This window comes from Ochotona curzoniae, unplaced genomic scaffold (assembly GCF_017591425.1).
Source record: "Ochotona curzoniae isolate NIBS_2020 unplaced genomic scaffold, NIBS_Ocur_1.0 contig_2321, whole genome shotgun sequence".
NCBI lineage: Eukaryota > Metazoa > Chordata > Mammalia > Lagomorpha > Ochotonidae > Ochotona > Ochotona curzoniae.
Genome location: NW_024465421.1, coordinates 7,628,537 through 7,649,029, shown reverse-complemented (window position 1 = coordinate 7,649,029; position 20,493 = coordinate 7,628,537). Strand labels below are relative to the sequence as shown.

At 47.5% G+C, this 20,493-nt stretch overlaps 2 protein-coding genes across 3 annotated transcripts in view; one reads left to right on the top strand and one right to left on the bottom strand.

The window, feature by feature from the left end:
• Nucleotides 1-12,721, top strand: part of PILRA (paired immunoglobin like type 2 receptor alpha) — a 20,835-nt gene extending 8,114 nt beyond the window's left edge. The window contains exons 3-7 of one of the 2 annotated variants that reach the window (XM_040972912.1): nucleotides 2,929-3,156; nucleotides 10,043-10,073; nucleotides 10,912-10,961; nucleotides 11,175-11,206; nucleotides 11,362-12,721. In XM_040972912.1, coding sequence (XP_040828846.1) covers nucleotides 2,929-3,156; nucleotides 10,043-10,073; nucleotides 10,912-10,961; nucleotides 11,175-11,206; nucleotides 11,362-11,484 — 464 coding nt within the window. In that variant the 3' untranslated portion in view covers nucleotides 11,485-12,721. Of the gene's footprint in view, nucleotides 1-2,928; nucleotides 6,316-10,042; nucleotides 10,074-10,911; nucleotides 10,962-11,174; nucleotides 11,207-11,361 lie in introns of those variants that run through there. The other variant, XM_040972911.1, reaches the window with a different exon arrangement.
• The window catches only part of ZCWPW1 (zinc finger CW-type and PWWP domain containing 1), a 21,264-nt gene continuing 13,041 nt past the window's right edge, over nucleotides 12,271-20,493 (bottom strand). The window contains 8 exon segments of the mRNA XM_040972908.1: nucleotides 12,271-12,584; nucleotides 13,452-13,592; nucleotides 14,030-14,090; nucleotides 14,985-15,064; nucleotides 15,624-15,690; nucleotides 16,600-16,683; nucleotides 19,027-19,131; nucleotides 19,791-19,866. Coding sequence (XP_040828842.1) covers nucleotides 12,271-12,584; nucleotides 13,452-13,592; nucleotides 14,030-14,090; nucleotides 14,985-15,064; nucleotides 15,624-15,690; nucleotides 16,600-16,683; nucleotides 19,027-19,131; nucleotides 19,791-19,866 — 928 coding nt within the window.

Genomic DNA, 20,493 nt, shown 5'->3' with positions numbered 1-20,493 from the left:
CCAAGTTTTCCACATTTTATGGTAACCTCTCTCTGGGAATAAACTTTCCTTATTTATTCAAAAGACACAGAGGGATAGAGACCTTCCGTGTACAGGTTAATTCCCCCAAAAACCTGCAACAGGTAAGGCTGAGCCAGGCTACCCTCAAGAGCCTGAAACTCAATTTGAGTTTCCTTGTTTGGTGACAGAGACCCAACAGCTAGAGTTGTGACCTGTCCCCTCCCAGGGCACACACGAGCAGGAACTCAGATCGGAAGGAGAGGACATGGGACTAAAGCCAGGCATCCCAGTACAGGACACCGGCATCCCAACCTGTGTTTGTCCTGCCCTGTCTCCTAAATTTTCTATAAACATTTATCTGTCCTACCTTAAATTTTAGAGTATTTGTAAATTTTTATGCTTGTACCTAAGAAAGTTCCTGACATCTTTCCTATCTAATGATTAAATGTTTGAAATCCATTCTATTGGAAAGGCAGATTTACCGAGAAAGACAGACCCTCCAACTGCTTATTCACTTCCCAAGTGGCCAAAGCAGCCAGAGTTGAGTCAATTCGAAGCCAGGAGCTTCTTCCTGGTCTTTCATTTGAATACAGAATCCCAAGGACTTGGACCATCTTCTGCTGATTTCCCAGGTCACAAGCAGGGATGGGAAGTGGAGCAGCCAGGACATGAACTGGTACCCATGTGGCTTGCTGGCATCTGCAGGGTGAGGATTCAGCCAATTGAGCCATCATACTAGGCTCTATTATTTTAAGTTTTTAAAGTATAAAGAAAAATGTTCTGCTGGTTTTTAATTTTATTAACTTGTACTTGAGCATATGCTTCCTATAATTTCAACAGGTTTTGTTGCTGTCAGATACGCTGACCTGCTTTTTGTTTTTCCCTACATAACCACTTCCTCCACTTATTACTCCTCAGTCATTGTAGTCCTTACTGCTGGGTTCTTCTTGGGCTTTATTCACTTTCCTTTGGAAACTTTCATTCACTTAATTGTTACGTTTTTATTTATTAACTGTTTTTAATGCCCAGAAACACAAGTCTTCCAGTCCCAGGTTCACTTTCCAAATGCCTACAAAAGCCAGGTCCTAGCTGTTGAGACCAAAGCCAGGAGCCCAGAACTCAATTTGACCCCAATGCGGATGGAAAGAACCCAAGTACCTGATCTTTGACCTGTTGCCTCCCAGGGTGTGCATTGTCAGCAACCTGGACTAGGAAGAGGAATCAGGGCTTGAACCAAAGCACTCCCATGTGGGATACAGTCCTCCCAAGCAAAGTCTAAGCAAAGTCTACACTGCTATAGCAAGAGTCTACCTTTTTTTATTCATTTAAAAAATCGTGTTTTAGGAGCCAGTGTTGTGGTAAAGCAGGTAAAGCCACATCCTGCCATGCTGGCATCCAATACAGGCACTGATCCAGCTCCCTGCTAATGTGCCTGGGAAAGCAGCAGAAAATGGCACAGGCACTTGTGCCCCTGCACCCATAAGGACCAGAAGCAGCTCCTGGGTCCCGATTTCAGACAGGCTCAGCTTCAGCCACCATGGCCATTTGGGGAGTGAATCAGAGAATGGAAGATCTCTCTTTTCCTATGTCCTTCATATAAAAAAAATAAATCTTTTATGTGTGAGTACACATATATATGTGTATGTATACACACACATATATAAACTCTTTATTTTTAGAAATTATTTATGTGCCAATACTGTGGTATAGTGGGTAAGCCTGCAGTGCCAGCATTCCAAATGGGTGCTGGCTCAAGTCTTAGCTGCTCCACTTCCCATCCAGCACCCTGACATGCTTGGGAAGGTAGTAAAGGATGGCTCAAGTGCTTGGGTCTCTGCACATACATGGGAGATCCAGAAGCTCCTAACTCCAGGCTTTGGATGACTCAGCTCATCGTCGTGGCCATCTGAGCGGGTAGAACCAGTGCATGGATGAGTTCTCCGTAAAGGCAATGTTACAGAGACAGAGGGAGAGATCACCCCTCTCCTGGTTCATCCCCAATAGGCCAGCAACAGCCAGGACTGGGTCAGGTCAAAGCCAGGAGTTTCTTCTGGGCTTCCTGTAGGTGGCAGAAGCCCAAACTTTAGGGCCATCATTTTTCACTGCTTCTCTTAGGCCTTCATCACAGAGCTGAAGTACAAGTAGAGCATCTAGGACTTGATGGTTGTGTAGGATGCCAAAGCCACAGGCAAGGTTATACCAGCGTCACTACCACATGGGAGTCTTACTTCCACTTTCCAAATAAATAGCATATAGCTGGATTATTTTCTCCTGATTAAACAATTTTAAATGCCCAACTGAGAGATGTTATTTACTCTTATTCTAGTAAGAGTAGATATCAAATCTGGTTGAAAATAATCTAAATTTTTTTTCTTGTAGCTGCTCTGTCAAGTTTTAAATTGCTCATTAATAATACATTTCAGTTGCTTTAAAAATCATATTTCCAACATAAACTAGACTATCACAGATGTTTTACCACTTACTAATACAGTCGTTTGGGACTGGTTTGTGATACAGCACATGAAGCTGTCACCTGCGACATAAGTATCACATGTGGACATATCAGTTCAAGCCCCAGCTACTCCACTTCAAAAAAGCTCCCTGCTAATGTGCCTGGGAAAGCAACAGAAAGCACTTTAGGTAGCATGTATGACAATAATAAAAACACTTTAAAAACTGTGATTTAGTTACTCCTGTTTATAAAGGAAGAAGCAAAGTTCTGAGGCATGGTGCAGCATCTGGATTTAGGCTGAGCAACGGAGATTAAAACCTCTTAACACTGCTGTGTTTCCCCACTTGGGGGAAACCTCTGACAGCAGCTTCCTGACTCCATGGTTCCTACAAACCCAGAACACAACCTGACACTTTCACCCACATACCTGCCCCTCCCACACATTAATAACCTACTTATTTCTCATCTCTCCCAAGCCATCAAGACTACCACTCAAAGAACCAAAAGGAGGACCACCACTACAGCTACCACAACCACTACAACCATAACAGCCACTACAACCACCATCAGGGTCACAGTGGGCAGAGAGCATCCAGGATCACAGCTGAGTCTGGAAGCTGTGGTCGGGCTGGTAGTGGCCACTACTGTGCTCATAACTGCCATTGTGGCACTGCTGGTCTTCGTCAGGTGGAAGAAAAACAAAGGTAAGCAGTCCAAAACACCATCCCCGACACCCAGGCTGCCCAAATACAAGACTGTCAGACTCACCAGCACCACAGTCACTCAGGGCAGCTCCTGCAACCACGTGTCAGGATGGTCCAATTCCACTAAGTCACGAACTGTGGCCTGTGCTTGGGGACCCATATCTGTCACAGGCTCCTCAAGTGTGGGTTGTGGGAGATGCAAGTGGGAACCACCCATCCTGCCACACAGTCCCACCACTTGCCATGTATCTCTTGCCTCCATTCTCCTCCATCCTCTCCTTTGGTTCACTGTTAGGAGTGGGGGTTGGGAGTTGGTGGGGACCTGCACTGGACAAGTGAGGTGACAGCAGAAGGGACACAGAGTTGGCCCAGCTCAGCTCAGCAAGCTCTGGGTGAAGCCCCCAACCAGGGCCTGGCTCCACACCAATATACAACAGTAGATGCAGCACAGGCTGCCTTGGGGAACTCAGCTGGTGGAGGGACACGGGTCTTGGGGTCAGAGAGCTCATTTGTAAAGGGCTTCAGTTGCAAGAGTGGGCACCTGGAACGACTTCCCACAGGAAGTGACAAAGACAAAAATTCAAAGAACAAAAAGTGAGCAGTAGTCATTTGGCATCGTGGTGGTTCAATGCCTCTTAGGATGCCCACCTCTCACACAGCTGTGGCTGCGTTCAAGGCCATGGAAGGCAGCAGGTCATGGACCCAGCACACAGCTTCCTGCCACCCTGTGGAGGAGCCTCCCTGGATTCCTAGACATTGCCTTTGTCCTGGCCCTGACACAGCTGGGAAAATGGGAATTCACCAATGGGAAGGAACACTGCCTCCTTGCTTCTCAGTCACCCTGGATTCTGAACAAATAGGAAGTAAATGGACTCCAAGCAAACAGAAGAATGATCAGGGAGCAGGCAGGGTGCTGCAGAGGCCACTCACTGGCCTTCCAGGAGCAGACCCACTCCTGGAAATGCAGGGGTGCCAGGGCTGGAGGCAACGCAGGAGCAGAGAGAGAAGTTCCTGACTCTCACACCTAAGAGCTTTCCAGGGCCAGAGACAGAGAGAGCTGGAAAGGGGCAGCCCCAGTTCCAGCTGTGGACACGGTGCCGGGCTGCAGCAGAGGGGCCACAGGTGGGCAGGCACACGGGGGGAAGGGTAGGCCCTAGAAAAGCTGAAGCAGTAAACCCAAGAAGGGGGTGATGACTAGACTGACATGGCCATGAGGGAGTGGGGTGAGTCCCACATTCCAACCCAGCTGAACGAGGCTGAGAAAAAAAATGACTAAATGGAAAGTACACAGGGAACAAAGCAAGCCCCTGTGTCCAAGGCACAGATGCCGCCTCCAGCTTGGGTCCCCTCACACTGGAGGTGTTGGCCTGACTCTGAGCAGAGTCCACCAGAAAGTCAGATGTGTGTACTTCCAGCTCAGAGGAGAGGTCAGGGCTGCAGCATTCACTGTTCATGCCCCAACATCCTCCTCCTCTAGCAATGACTCTGAAGTCAGTGTCCATCTCAACTCTGGCTCAGGCCACTTTGAAGCATCTCCTGTCCCATCAGCTCTTGACGCACAAAGGGGCAGAGACTGTCGTCTGACAACCTGCAGGCACCCTGGCGTCACTGCCCATCAGGGAAGCTTTGGTGCCAGGTACAGATGAGCAGCCCCAACCCCAGGTGGGGTGGTTCTGAAGGCCACGGCAGCACAGTTAGATCCTGCAGAGCAAGCACTGTGACCATGAGCACGCACAAGGAGTAAGCTGCAGTCACTAAACTGATGATGCCATAGTCACATGCTAATGAAGAGATAAACCCAAGGAAGGAAGGAGAGAAATCCAGATAAATCCAGATAAAAACACACAAGATGCTTGTGGTTAATTAGCACATAAGTTAGTTCTGATAGACTAAAAATCCAGCTTTTTTAATTCAATCATGAAACAGGCCATTCCATACATATAGCTCAAAACACTTGGCTGCCAGATGGGAGAAAGGTAAATTTGTAACATTCACTCTTTTCTCCGAATTTACATCAATATTAACTCCACAGTTATCAAATATTTAAGTGAGGAAATAACTGACCATAGCATTACAAGAAAAACTGTGAGACTGTTTTATAACAGAAGAGTAGAGAAAAATCTGCCCCCTGAAGACAGAAAACCCAAGTTACAGTAGTCATCCCGAATCCAAAAGGCTGGCAGGCATTGAAGGGAAATCTGACAGCCACAAGGAAGTGTGGTGCACAGATTCCACTCGCTGAGGAACCCACACCTGTACAAGCCTCTTATGTTTGGGGTTTCACAACAGTTTTAACCATTTGTGTTTACAAACCTTACAAACTTGTGTTGATAAGGAACTGTATTCAGCTACCAGTACCCAAGATGAGAAGCACCAGGGGCTTCAGTAAGACTTTCTCTTCTAAAAGGATCTGAAGGCAGACATCAGAGGCCACCAACCTTAAGCACTCAGGCTCCTGCCTATCTGCTTCCAGGTCCTTCATCTTCATCATTTTTGAGTTTCAAACTAGAAACAAAAAAAAAGAGGACAAAAAGGATTATGTCCCAATCACCTGTTTATCCTACTAAAGAGCCTTCCTGAATGTTCCACTCACAATTTCTATTGTATCTTATCAGGTAGAATTTAGTCCTCCATGTCCTGCATCTGTCTGTTGGGGAACACAATGCCACCCCAAACAGGGATCAACTTTCTGTCATGTAGCTTAAAAGACTCAAAGGATACTAGGATGGTCAGCAGCACTCCCTGCCATCCAGGATTTGAGACTTGTCAGCCTAGAACCACAGGAAGCCAAGGAGTTAGTGAGGCAGCATGAATACAGAGAAGGGTCAGCAGGCAGCTAGATGAGTGGAAACAGAGTGTGTTGTCAAGGAACATGAGTTCATTGAAGTTACAAAGCAGTTGTAGAGGAATAATGACAAAGACAGCTGGAAGACTTTCAAGCTCATTCTATGCAGTCAGCTGTATCCTGGAGCCCAAGCCCGACACAGACACTTTGCCTGCTACCAAAGTGGAGGGGTGGGCTGGTGGAGAAGCTAATGCCAACATTCTTGAATGCTGATACAAATCCTGAACAAAATACCTGGAAGTCATACTCAACCACCCGTTAAAAGGGTTATACACCATAAACAGGTCGAATTTATTCCTGAAATACAAAGTTGGCACAACACATAAAAATTAGCCAACAGGGGTTGGTGCAATGGCATGACACACTCATTCTCCAACTGGGTTACAAGCATCCTAGAGGGGTGCCAATTCATGTCCTAGCTACTGTATTTCCGATCCAGCTCTGTGCTTATGACCTAGGAAGGCAGCAGAGCATGGCCCAGGTACTTGGGCTCCTGTGTCCACATGGGAGCTCTTGGCTCCTGGCTTTTGATCAGTCTAGCTCTGGCCATTGTGGATATTTGAACTAGCAGGTAAACGATCTCTCTGTCCCTCTCTAATTCTGCCTTTCAAATAAAAACAAAAACATTATTTCAAAAAATCAGTCAATATACTGCATTAACAAAGAACAAAGGCCACCTGACACACTACTGATGCAGAAAAAGCACTGATAAAAATCAGCACCCTTTCATAATAAAAACAAACCAGAACGAAGGAAAATACTTCGGCATAATAAAGGCATTATGAAAAGCTCATAATTAAAACCACTCCGCAAAATATCACCTTTAAGATCAGGAATAAGGCAGGGATGCCATCATTCCATTCAACACAGCACTGCAGGTCTAAGTCAGAGCAATTAAGCAAGGGAAAAAAATTAGTTATTCAAATTGGACAGGAAGAAGTAAAAGAGTATTTACATGTGACAAGTTTTATATGGTGAAAATTCCATAAGACATCTATTAGAACTAATGAATGAATTCAATAATACTGTAGGATTCAAAATTCAATAATCAGAAATCAATATTTTGTTATGACACCAAAAACACAATTCTCCTCCCCTCAAGAAAAGATAGGCTAAAAGAACTGTATCACACATAAAGATTTCATCAAAAGACACTATTAACAGAATGAAAAGGGAACCTACAGAACTGGAGAAAATATTTGTAAAACACGCGACAAGAGGTTAAAATCTAGCATACAAAAAGCTTCTACAACTCACACCAAAAATCAAATATCCTGATTTAGCTGGGGTTGGGGCAGGAGGGTGTGATGGAGGTATGATTGATGGGACACGTTGGATCTAGCAGCTGGGCAGCCTGCATTCCATATTAGAATGCCCAAGTTCAAGGCCCATGTCCAGTTCCTGAATTCTCAGGGGCAGCAGGTAACTGGTTCCCTGTCACCCAGTCTAGGACTCCCACCTGGCCTTGCTCTGGCACTGTCATCTGGGGAGTGATGAGGCAGACATTTGGTTTAGGGGTTAAAACAATAATTAAGACACCAAGGTTCCATATCAAAGTATCAAGGTTCGATGCTCCACTCTGGCAGTAACTAGTTCGTGCCACCATGTGGCAGACCTGTACTGACTTTCCAGCTAATAGCTGTGGCTTCTGCCCAACCCCAGCCACTGCAGGCATCTGGGGAGTAGAGCTGATGGGGGCTCTCTCCCTGCCTGTGTCTTTAAGCCTCTCAAATAATCTTATTTAATGGGCAAGGGATGTAAACAGGCATTTCTCTAAAGATGGCATATAAATAGAAAGCATGAAAGAGGTTCCACGTCACTCATCATCAGAGAAATGCAAATCACAACCACAATCACATACCATTAGGATAATTACTATTTTTAAAAACAAAACAAAAAGAACAGAAAATAACAAATTTGACCAAATTGTATACTAATTTAAGAAGTTGCAACTCTTATGGAAGACAGTATTGGAGGTTTCTCAAAACCTAAATAGTACAAGCATACGCTGTGACAATCACATCCACAGGAATGTGTTCACAAGAATTGGAAGCAGGGTCTTAAAGAGCTCTTTGCATGCCCTTAACCCAGAGTGGGAGCAACTGAAATGTCCACCAATAGCCAAATGCATACACAGAATGTAGCTCACACCTACAATGAAACATTATCAACTTAATAAAGAAGGAAATTCTGCACTTGCTCCAACATGAACACTGAAGACACTATACTAAGTGAAATAAGCCACTCTCAACAAGACAAAGGCTATGATTCCACTTCATAACGAACTCAGGGAGCTTAGTAGAAACAAAGTGGAGTGGTGGCTGCCAGGGCTCGGGGGCAGGGGAAATGGGACAATTCTTTATTGGGGGCGGAGGAGGGAGTATCAGTTTTGGAGAATGAAATACGCCTGGTGATCTGTCTAAGTATTACTGAACGGTACACTTGGAAACTGTTAACAAGGTCTTTTTAAAATACTTCATTTTTTCCATCTGCTTGAAAGATAAATTAACTGATTTCCTGCTGCCAGGAAAAAAGAAAGATCTTCATTCACTGGTTCACTCAAATACCTGCAACAGCCAGGGCTAAGCTAGGATGAAACCAGGAACCCACCACAGCTCCTCCCAGGTCTCCCACAGGAGTGGCAGAGGCCAAAGCACCCATGTCATCACCTGCCACTGCCCAAGGTGCACTGACAGGAAGCCAGATTACCAGCAGCAGCCAGCATTTGAACCTGCCCTTCAATATGGGATGCAGATATCCTCACTGTGCCACAGCACCTGCCCTTCTGGGTTACCTCTAAAATACTTATATATCTGGGGCCAGCACCATGGCACAGCAAGTTAAGCCTCTGTCTGTGATGCCAGTATCACATATGCCATGGGTTCAAGTCCTGGCTGCTCCACTTCCAAACCATATCCCTAATCATATGCCTGGGAAAGCAGCAGCAGATGGTCCCAGTGCTAGGGTCCCTGCACCTGCAATGGACATCTGGAAGAAGCTCCTGGGTCCTGGCCTTAGACTGGCATAGCATCAGTTCACTTATGGAGTGAACCAGCAAACAGATCTGTCTCATCTATTTCTCCTATCTATGTAATTCTGTCTTTCCAACAAAAACAAATAAATCTTTTAAAATATATGTATTTATCCAAAAAGAAGAGACAGAAATAGAGACCCATCTGCTGGGTTACCTCCTCCATTTCTGCAACAGCCAGAGCCACACCAGGGAGGAGCCACGCAGGCAGGCCTCCTACATGACTGGTGGGCATCACCTGTGGCCTAACAGGGTATGTATGCATCAGTAGGAACCTGGATGGGCCGTGGAGCTTAGACTCAAACCCAGGCACTCTAGTAACAGTGGGCCTCCCAAGCAGCAGCTTAACCACTGGGCCAAATGTGTTTTCATCTTCTAAGAATCCTTTTAACACAATTAAAATAAATAAAAGCGGTCTAAGTTTCAGAGGGAGGGAGGAAGTAGGAGACAGAGAATCCTGAAACAGAAGAAAGTTTTAGTATGAAAATAACAATTCATATTTCAACATTCCTAGGCACAGTGATTAATGAAAGAGCTCAGTTGCAGGGTTTGGCTGAGGAGTGGGAGTACAGGGTCCAGACCTGGGGGAATGGTGAGAGCTATGGGCCAGGCGAGACTGCCTCTGCATGAGGACACTGCTGAGACAGGGGCTGAATCCTGGCAAATGTTCAGAGACTGAACATAAAGGGATTCAGGAGAGAAGTCACAGGTATTGGAACATGTCAGAGGGGACACAGAAGGCTGACAGCAAGGCCAGTCCATCTGTGAGGTGACAACTGCAGCAACAGCAGAACAGTCAACACACACAGTTCCTCTGCAGGGCTGGGGAGGGAGCAGGAGAGGCAGGGGGAGAGCACCGCAGAGAAGACATGCGTGATGGCAGTGGGGGGAGGCTGCTGACCCCTCCCCTGCATGCTTTGCCCCTCTAGCACTGCCGGGGGCAGAACACAGCAGAGAAGGCAGGGGCAATCACACCACAGGTGGCACTGATACTCTTGGTCCTCCCACAGGGCAGCAGACCCAGGCCGAAACTCCAGCCAGGTGAGTGCTGGACCTCCTGGGATGGGCAGGGGGTCCTGGGATGGGAAAGGGCAGGGCTTTGGAAGGAGCCCTCCAGGCACTTCTCGGCCCTCCTGGAGGCCCACTCCACAGCTCTGTCCTCCTCCCTCGCTAGCACGCTGGACATCTGACCTCAGTCTCCATCCTGCCAGCTCCCTCTGCCTAGAACCTCTTCCCAGACACAGCCGCTCCTCCATCCTGCCTTCCTCTTTCCTGCTCTCCTCCCGTGACATCCTCTTCCCAAAGTAACTTCCCAGGGTCCCATGCATCCTCTGTCTGTGGCTCCCATGGGCCTGTCCTGCTCAGCAGCATGTGTGGTCTCTGCCTCCTGCCCACCCTCAGTGCTCCTCCTCCTCACCTCCTTCTCTCCTCCTTTTCCCACTCTCACTGCCATCACTGTGTTCTCACCAGAAGCCTCTCCCTGCTTTCCCAGCTCTCCTTCCTCCAGCCTTTTGCTACACAGGGATCAGCCTGAGCCCTGCTCAGTGCACCTGGCAGTCACAGACTTGCTTCTGTTCTCCCAGCCTAGCCAGGCACTACCCACAGACACAGAAGAGGGAGTGAGAGAGTGAGAACCACAAGGGGTTGGCCTCCCTGCCTCTTTCTCCTGACTCTCCCCAGTACAAGCAGCTTCTCCGGAATTATCCACCTCCAGTGAGCATGGGGGACCTCTGCTGGGCCACCCCACAGGTGGCCTCCTCCAGAGGACTTCAAACCACCACACTCACCCTGAAGAGGCCAGGGCAGGCTGCAGGACACCCTGCAAGGACAGCCAAGCTCTGTCCTCTAGTAGATTCCCCACTCTCTTAATGCCATGCAGGAAACCTCCACAGCACACAGAGGAGAAACATGAGAACACTGGGAATCAAGGTAAGGCCTGGCCCAGCCAGCCCAGTGTCTGTCCTCAGCCCTTCCCACTTCCCCAAACACCTCCTACCCTATCTGGGTCTCCCTCAACACTGGGCCTCACGCCAACCCTCCCATGTGACCCTCACCTAGCAGGGAGCCTCAGTGCTGGAGCCCCCTGCTCATCTCTCCCTCCTGGCTTTACACCAAGATGTGACCTCTGACTTTTTTTCCTAGGACAACATAAAGAACCTGGGCCCACCCTCAGGGTAAGCTGCTCAGAGCTGGAGCTGAAGTTTAAGCAAATCTTGGAGAAGGGAGGGAGTGGAGGGAATGGAAGGAGTGAGGCCTGGGATTTCCGCTGCTGGCGGGGAGGGGATGGCTCCACTTCCCTGACTAACCCCCTCTCTGTGTCCTCGCCCAGGATGACGGCATCGTCTACGCTTCCATTTCCCTCTCCAATCCATCCTCCACGAAGGCTCCTCTCTGCCACCCTTCCCCTAAGGCCCCTCAGGCGGAGACCGTGTACTCTGTATTAAAGTCCTAATGAGTGGGGCTGAAAAGATGACATCCTTAGAGGAAACCACCAATCTGAGAGGAAGGATCCTAACCACCACCAGTAACGGAGGCCACATGCAGATGACTCAGAAGTGAGCGGGTTTCAAAAGGCCACCAAAGAGCTGCGACAAACATCAGTAACCCCTTCTCTTAACCTTCTAGCCTTTGCTCAGAAAAATACAGAATTTATGCAAATACATGTAAACACAAAATGATGTCACCTTCACCTTCAGTCTCTCCCACCAAAAACAACTCCAGTACACAATCAGCACAACACACAAATCCCATCATACTGCCAGCCATCCCAGAACCCAAGGCCTGCCCCCACAGCTACCCTAATCCTCCCTCCCCACAGTAACTGTCATGTCTTGTGATGTGTGCTCCACGTGTGTCATCCTGGTGAGACACTGAAAAAGCCCAGATGGACACTGTTCATCGGAGGTGTGGGGAAAAAAAAAAAAAAGAGCCAGGTGGGTAAAGGCCTGGCTCAAGGAAGGAGCTGGGCCAGCGCCTGACCTTGGTCCTGCCCTTCACCAGACTCCTGTACTGTGTGAGTCCACACTAGAAGCAGGGGACAAAAGATCCAAAAGGTAGCCTGTGATTAGACACAAACCAAACCCACTGCGTCGGGAACCTGTTTTATTAACAAATGCACAGCCCTGACTTCAACTCGACAGTTGGTCAGTAGCTCAACATCTGTCCATGCTTCAGGTCACCCCCAAACAAGCCTTCCTCCTGCTCCGGGGTAGGGAGGCAGAAGGGAAGGCACACATGGCTACTCCTCAAAGAGGACCACGAACTCCTCTTCACTGTCTGTGTGCTGTGGTTCCTCTCTCTCCTCGGATTCTTTTCCAGTATCTTCCAGGAGCTGCTCCAGGTCCAAGTCACTGGAGACTTCATCTTCAGAAGGGAGAGTTTCAGTCTCCTGGGCTGCTGGTTCCTGGGGCCTGAGCCCTTCTGTTCCCGGGGAGGGACAGGTCCCCAGTGGCACCTGCTGGGCCAAGCTCTTTGGCACTGTGCTAACTTCTTCCTCAGACAGAGTGGCTCCTGAGGCCTTGCTCTGAGGAGTTTTAAATTTTTTCTTAGGGCCTAAATGAAAAGGTGAGAAAGTTGAGTGTCCTACTACAGTAGCCTATACCAATCTCTAATAAATTAAACTCTTAAATCCCTATTTCCAAGAAATCTGAGAAGATCGCCTTTCTCAGCTAAAATAAATAAATAAATAAGACAACAACATGGGTTTTGTGGTCAGAAAAACAAATTGCATCCAAACCAAGGACCACGTACTTGGACATGGCTCTTGAATGTTTGCCACTTTTGAAGTGGCAAACATAAGGTCACAGAACTACGGAACTAAATGGAACAGGCCCAGAAGTACCTATCTAGCCACCTCGACAGACACCAGCTCTCTAGCGGCAGGCACTGTGACAGAGCAAGCAGCCACTTAGGAGGCTGGCATCCCACACTGGCGTGCCAGTTCCAGCTGCTCCGCTCCTCCCCAGCTTCCTGTTAGTGTGTCCTGGAAAGCAGCGGATGATGGCTCAAGGCTCGGGTGCCCTCTACCCATGTGAGGGACCCAGGTGGAGTTCTGGGCTCTGGCTGCAACCTGGCTCACACCTAGCTATGCAGATATAGGGAAAGAGACAACAGCTAAGACCTCTCCTGATACTCCTCTCTTGCTTGGCATTTCAAGTAGATTAAAATTTTTTTTTTCTTTTCTTCCTCCTCCTTTTTAGTAAAAAGCAGAGAAAAGAACATTGGTTCTCTTGTCTCCCCATCCTCTGTCCTAAATCAGCCTGAATCAACAACCACTGGGTTTATGGAGTATGCTGGGTACAATCTAAGAACTGTTCTTTCATTCTAATTTCCACTGTTTCTTTAGAGGAATTAAAAGCTGTGTAACTATAAAGAAGTGATCAAGGGAGAGGTGGGTGTAGGCAAGGACTTCACTCCTACCTGGCTGGTCAAGATCTGAGTTCCATTGGTCTTCTCTTCCCACTGTGGGTGCACGAGCTGCAGATTCGCCGCTCAGAGACTTCTTCATCATCTTCTTTGGCAGGGTCTCGCCTTGTCCATTGGCCATTCCTGTGTCACATCCTGACCCAACAACCATGAAGGAAATTTACTTTTAAGTTCAGAGCAGATGGTCTCTCCACATTTCATCTTTGCTCCAAAAGTTTTCTCAGTCTCAGTCTAGGAAGTTCTCTGTGGCTTCCAGTTCCCCCTCCTCCCTGTCTTACCGTCTGGATCTCCTTTCTGTTCCCCACTCCCCACCCCTTCCCTGCCTTTTCCAGGAAGCCATCCTTCTGGGCTGAGAATCTTAAACCTGCCAGCGTTAATCTAAGGCTTTAGAACTCAGTACACAGAAGTGAGGGGGCTCTCATGCTAACACCATCACTGAGTCTGGCCTGTCTTCTCAGCTCTTGGAGCTGAGACTGTCAATAACGGCCAGCTTCCCATAGATCCTTTATGCTGTCTACCTTGGCCTTGTGTTAATTGTAGGATCTGTCCCATTTTCATCTTGGCTTTCTTACCCTTTCGTTTGGGATTTTTTGTTCGTATTTTGGCTTGCTTGGGACTGGGCAAAGTTGGGTCCTGAGGATGGGGGGAAAATTAAAAATGAAGTCAGTCACATAACTCCTTATAAAGAAAGGGATGCTACAGAATCCTAAGTGGCCTTTGAGGAATCGCATCAGGTTCTTTGAGACTGATACAGCCTCAACCTATGGCAACACAGAGAAAGTGTACAGTCACCTCACCATCGGTCCTAGTCACCGTATAAGCAGACAAAAAGAAAGAAAAAGAACATAAGCAATACAAAACTTAGTAAACTTTAAATTATATATATATATACACACACACACATACACACACACTTGTGCGTCAGTTAGGGCCTGCCAGGGTGAAGCCAGGAGACAAGGGTCTCCCCAGACTTCCCAACTGGGTAGTAGGGGCTCATGTAAGAACCATCCCCACCCCCTCACCCAGGCCACCAGCAGGGAGTAGGTCAGAAATGGAGCAGTGGGAACCTGAAGCAGTGCCAATATGGGAAGCTGGTGCTGCAGACGGCAGATAATCTTGCTGTGTCACAGCACCAGCCCCCATATGTTTTACATACCTGGAAAGAGACATTAAGAAAACAAGTGAATAAATATCCTCACACAAGGCAAAAGGAGTAGAAACACAACTGACTGTTTTCTGAAATTGTTATAGAAAGAACCAAATTTGAAACATCACAGACATTGAGATAATTGTTATCAAGAAGTTTCCACAGAGGTAAGAAACAAGAATATCAAGGAGTGAAAGAACCTCCCCTGGTGAATCCCAGGAGGTGAGACTCCTAGAAGCCGGGGCTATCCCAAAGCAGGGACCAGACGCTTTCTTAGCAAATTTAAGTGCATGTTAACCAGATCTTCACAGGAATTTGCCAGTAGGAAACTCCAAAATCCTATGTAAATCACAATTGTGGCTAATCGTGGCTAATCTCACCTTCTGTGACTCCTTGTCTTCTATCTGTGGCTCCTTCTCCAAGCAAGACTCTGGGCTGTTAGCCTCAAAGGACTTTAAGTCTACAGCAGGAAAAAGAGAAAAGACTAAATAATTTACCCAATAAAATAGCTGATAAGGTAATGGAACTGAACCTAGAGAGTGTAACTTCTAGCTCTGCCTTCTGTGTCAAGGGGATGTCTCGACATAGTCGACTCCAGATTCTCATGTTTCCTTTCAAAGTCCATCACTGCTCACACACACCCTCCCCTCCCCCACCCTCTTCCTTGCTCCATGATTCCCTCTAACCATCTGCTCATTCACTTGGGAACCTGGCTGAATGACACAAGAGCCTGCCAGAACCAGACTGGCAACACTGAACATAAAACCCAAGAGCAGGTGCTGCTCCCCTCATCACTCTGGTCCCACCGAGAGCAGGTGCTGCCCCCTCATCACTCTGGTCCCCTCTGGGGCAGGTGCTGCCCTCCTCATTGCTCTGGTCCCCCAAGAGCAGGTGCTGGTCCCCCAAGAGCAGGTGCTGGTCCCCCGAGAGCAGGTGCTGCCCCCTCATCACCCTGATCCCCTCTGAGAGCAGGTGCTGCCCCCCTCATCACGCTGGTCCTCATCGCCCACAATTCCTACCTTTTCCTTCCCCATTGCTGTCAGACCTGGCGTATCGACTCTGGAAACCAAACAAGGCAACCCGCTCCTGCGGGAAACAAGAAGTAAAAGAATCATTTACTACTCAAAGGGATCGATTTTCTTCTAAATTTTAGTAATAAATATATTTGCATTCATTTTCCACAATTTTCAATTGAAATATCGCATTAGGCTTATATGAAATTTTCTAGAGATATACTAATTACGCTGTTTTTTCCAGTTAATTTGTAATTCAGCAAATAATTATGAAGAGGAAATTCACTGCTTGTTCTCCCCCTAACCCCTACACATACCAGTAGAATGTGAAAGTAAAAATTCACTCTGCATGAAATAGAGGGTAAGGCACCTGTACCTGACACTTGAGGTTAAGCAGGGAGGTGGGACGCACCCTATCACAGACTGTCTGTCTGTCTAGTCCAGACAGGATCCTACTAGCTGCAGACAGGGAAAGGAAAGGAAGACTTAATGAATCAAGGAACTCCAGCCTGAGCAGAGGAGTTCTAAGATGATGACCACTTAGCTGGGAAGGACACTAGTTCCCTGCAGTGTGGAGAGGATGGCCTGTTTTGTGCCCAAGGCCTAAAGAGGAGCCAGGAGCCCGGCACCACGGCCTAGCAGCTAAAGTCCTCGCCTTGAATGCACTGGGATCCCATATGGGTGCTGGTTCTAATCCCAGCAGCTACACTTCCCATCCAACTCCCTGCTTGTGGCCTGGGAAGGCAGTCGAGGACGGCCCAGGGCCTTGGGACCCTGCACCCGCGTGGGAGACCCAGAAAGAAGTTCCTGGATCCTGGCTTCAGATCGGCATAGCACTGGCCATTGCAACCACTTGGGGAGTGAATCACTGCATGGAAGATCTTTCTGTCTCTCCTCCTCTTTGTATATCTGACTTTGTAATGAAAATAAAATAAATCTTAAAAAAAAAGGGGAGCCAGAACATATCTCAACACTTTCCCACCTGAATGCTGATCTGTTCTGCCTGTTGAGCCATTATTAGTGCTGCCCCTAGCTTTTGGCTGAAGTCCTTGTTTCGGTACTTTTTCTGAAACAGAGGAAGGTTAGAGTCAATAATCAATACTGACTTTAAGCTTCAGAATTAGTAAGCAGAGGCACAGAGGGTAAAACTGATGCTTGTGACAGTGAGAACCATACCACAGTGCCAGATCATGTGTCAGCTACTCCACTTTCAGTCCAGTTTCCTACTGACACAGCTGGGAATGGTAACAGAAGATGGCCCAAATACTTGGGCCCCTGCCACCCAAGTCGAGGCCAGAATGGAGTTCCTGGCTCCTGGCCTCAGCCTGGGTCAGATCTGGACATTGCTGCCATTTGGAAAGTGAACCAGTGGATGGGAAAATCTCTCTCTGGGCCTCTCCTCCCTTGCTATGCCCTGTCTTTTAAATAAATAAATCTCGGGGCCGGCACCCCAGCATAGTAGGAACTGGTTCATGTCCTGGATGCTCTACTTCTAATCCATATCCCTGCTTACAGTCTGGGAAAACAGCAGAGGATGGTTCAAGTCTTAGGGACCCTGCACCCACGTGGGAGACCTAAAAAAAGCTTCTGGCTTCAGATCAGCTCTGGCAATTGTGGCCATTTTCAGAGTGAACCAGCAAATCAAAGATCTGTCTCTCCTCTAACTCTACCTCTCAAATAAAAAGAAATAAATCTTTTAAATAAACAGATACATACATCTCTGAGGCCAATATTGTGGTGTTAAGCCACCACCTGCAATGCCAGCATCCCATATGGGAGCTGGTTAAGTCCCAGCTGCTCCACTTCCAATTCAGTTCCCTGCTAATGATCTGAGAAAGCATCAAAGGATGGCCCAAGCGTTTGGGCTCCTGTACCCACATGGGAAACATGGTAGAAGTTCCTGGTTCCTGGTTTCAGCCTGGTCAGCCTTGGCTGTTGTGGCCATTTGGGGAGTGAATCCATGGATGAAAGATCTATCTCTCCCTCTCTACCTTTCAAATAATAAACAAATCTTTAATGAACAAACAAAATTTTTATGAGTCAGAAAGATCCGTGTTGAGGTGCAGTGAGCCAAGTTGCCTCCTGCAATACCAGCATCTGCATTGCAGCACTAAGTCCTTGCTGCTTCCTGCCCCCCAGGGAGGCCTCCTGGGAACTCCCATCTCCTAATTTCACCCTTCATCAGCCCCAGTGTTCTGGCCATTTGGGGAGTGAGCCAGCAAATGGGAGATACTACTTTCTGCCTCCTCCCCTTCCTATCACTCTGCCTTTCAATTAAGAAAAAAAAAAAAGGTAGCAAATATAAAAGAAGTGACTCCAACACAATGCTACCCAGACATTATCTTTAACTACATCTAGTTTCAGTTCCTACATTGACATTTACTGCTTTTCTTATCCCTTTGGTACATTCCTTGTACAGATTCCTAGAAATATTTTCAACCAACCTTCTGTTATCTCTAAAGTGAGTCCCACATCCCATGGAAATACAAAAAGACGAAAATTCAGGTTACTCTATTCCTAAGCTTCTTAAAAGTTTTTGTTTTGAGACAGCACCAGATAGAACTCCCATTTCTGAGTTCACTAAACAAATGCCCACTGAGGCCTCTGCACTGGGCTGAAGGCAGAAGCTCAATCCAGGTCTCTGAATGGGTGATAGAAACCCCCAAATGAGCCATCACCACTGCTTCCCAGTCTGCGTTGGCAGGAAGCTGGAATTGGGAGCCACCAGGTACTCCAGCGTGGGACATAGGCACCCTAACTGCTGGACCAAACATCCCTCTCATTACTTTGACCCAGATTCTTGACTTTGTACTCATGACTTAATTTTCTAAGGCCTCTGAGCTGTTGGGACTCTGCTCATTTTAAAGTCCCAAAGTGAATACAGAGAAGAAATACAAGTTAGCCAATCTAGTGATTCTCACCTAGGGGAGAGTCTGCGTCCCCCAATCAGTACCTGGAACTTTTTTGTTGTCATAAGCAGGAGCAGGACAGGGGTGCAGGGCATTGTTGACTAAACCCCAGCAGAGCTCAGGGAAGCTGCCAACAATCCTGTGGAAAGACTCCCACAACGAAATGCCACCCGGCCCAGGGGATCCACAGCACTGAGATGGAGAAATCTGGGGTTAACCTGGCACTCACATCTGCCACTGTTACTCTGGCTTAACTATAAAAACCTCAACCATCAGAAAGGCCCTCTGTTTGCAGACACAGAACACTGAAAGCAATCCTTACACCACCATAAGCCTATACAAAGATCCTCATGAACAACCACGCCTCAGCACGCCCGCTTACAACCAGCACTTTCTCTTGCACCCAACTGGATTCCCTCTTAGATAAAAGCAGGTGAAATAAAGTGTGGGTTTCGCTTCCCAGTTCTTGGAGTCACAACAGAACCTCCAGATTTGCTCACCATTCCTGTCAGCTCCAGGGACAGCTCCTGGAAGTTCTTCAGCATGTTGACAGGGATCCAGGCTCGAGAAACAGTTTCTCCAAAAAACGTCACATGATATTTAGACTAGAATAAAAGATGGTCCCGTCAGGGCTCCTGTCCTTCTTGCTTTTCTCCTCTCACCAGAAAAGGCTGGGGGAGAGCAGGAGACTCACAAAGCACCGGACCTCTTCTGCCCCCGAAGCCTGACTTACCTACCCCACCTCGTGCCACTTTTTTTCCATTCTGACCTCAGGGATTCTAGCAGAAGTGTTATTTATCAAAAGTATATCGAACTGGCACTGTGACATAGTAAGTTAAGCTGCTCCCTGCAACACTAGTGTTCCATGTGAACAGTGGTTCTAGTCCTGGATGTCCCACTTCTGACCCAGCTTGCTGCTAATGCACTTAGGGAAGCAGAAGAAGATGGCCCAAGTACTTAGGCCCCTGCTTCCCTGCGGGAGATCTGCATGGAGTTCCAGGCTCATGGCTTCAGCCTGGTCCAGCCACAGGCATTGCAATCGTCAGGGAATAAACCAGCTGACAGAAGACTATCTCTCTCTCTCTGGAGTTCTGCATATATGTATATATAAAACCTTACAAACATTCTCACAAGGGTATTTAATGAAAAACAGGTTTCTTTCTATAAGCGCTTGTCTCTGTTCATTCTCCTGTGTGTCACTGGGTGTGCCTGCTTCTGTTAGGATGCACCTGTTCATTACTTTGGTCTACATTAGAAAACTCACCGGCAATAAATCAAGGTGAGAGGCAAAAAGAAAATATTCCCCCAGGTCAGGATCAGATTCCACCATGCCGGGCCACCTGGAAGACAGATAGGTACAGTAAGTGGAAGAAAAGGGGTCGGATGGACAGAGCACAAGCTCCTCATGGAGGAAAAAGTACAACATGTTTGGCAAGCAAAGGACCCAAAAGACAGATCTCATTCCCTGCCTGTCAGCCCCCTCCAGTGGTCACCAAAGGAGAAACTCAAAACCAGTTTAGTAAAGTTATCTTACCCTCTAGGTAGGCCCTTCCACAACTCTAAGAACAAAATCATCTAAGGAGAATATCTACAAAGAAACTACCCACCAGCCTCATCCTCCTTAATTCTGTGTCTGTCACTCACCTTAACTGTAAAAAACACCTTAGGGGTGGGCATTTGGCATGGTTAAGACACCCCTGGGATACCCACACCCCACAAGTGTCTGATTTGAGTCCTGGACATACGTCAAATCCCAGCTTTCTGCTACGTGTGTCCTGGAAGGCAGCAAACGATAGCTCAAGCAGTCAGGGACCTACTACCCACATGAGAAAGCTGAACTGAGGGCTGGGTTTCTGATGTCAGCCTAGTCCAGACTTGAACATTAAAGAAACTTGCTGCCTGGGAAAGTAGCAGACAATGGCTCCAGTACTTGGGCTCCTGCAACCATGTGGGAGATCAGATGGAGT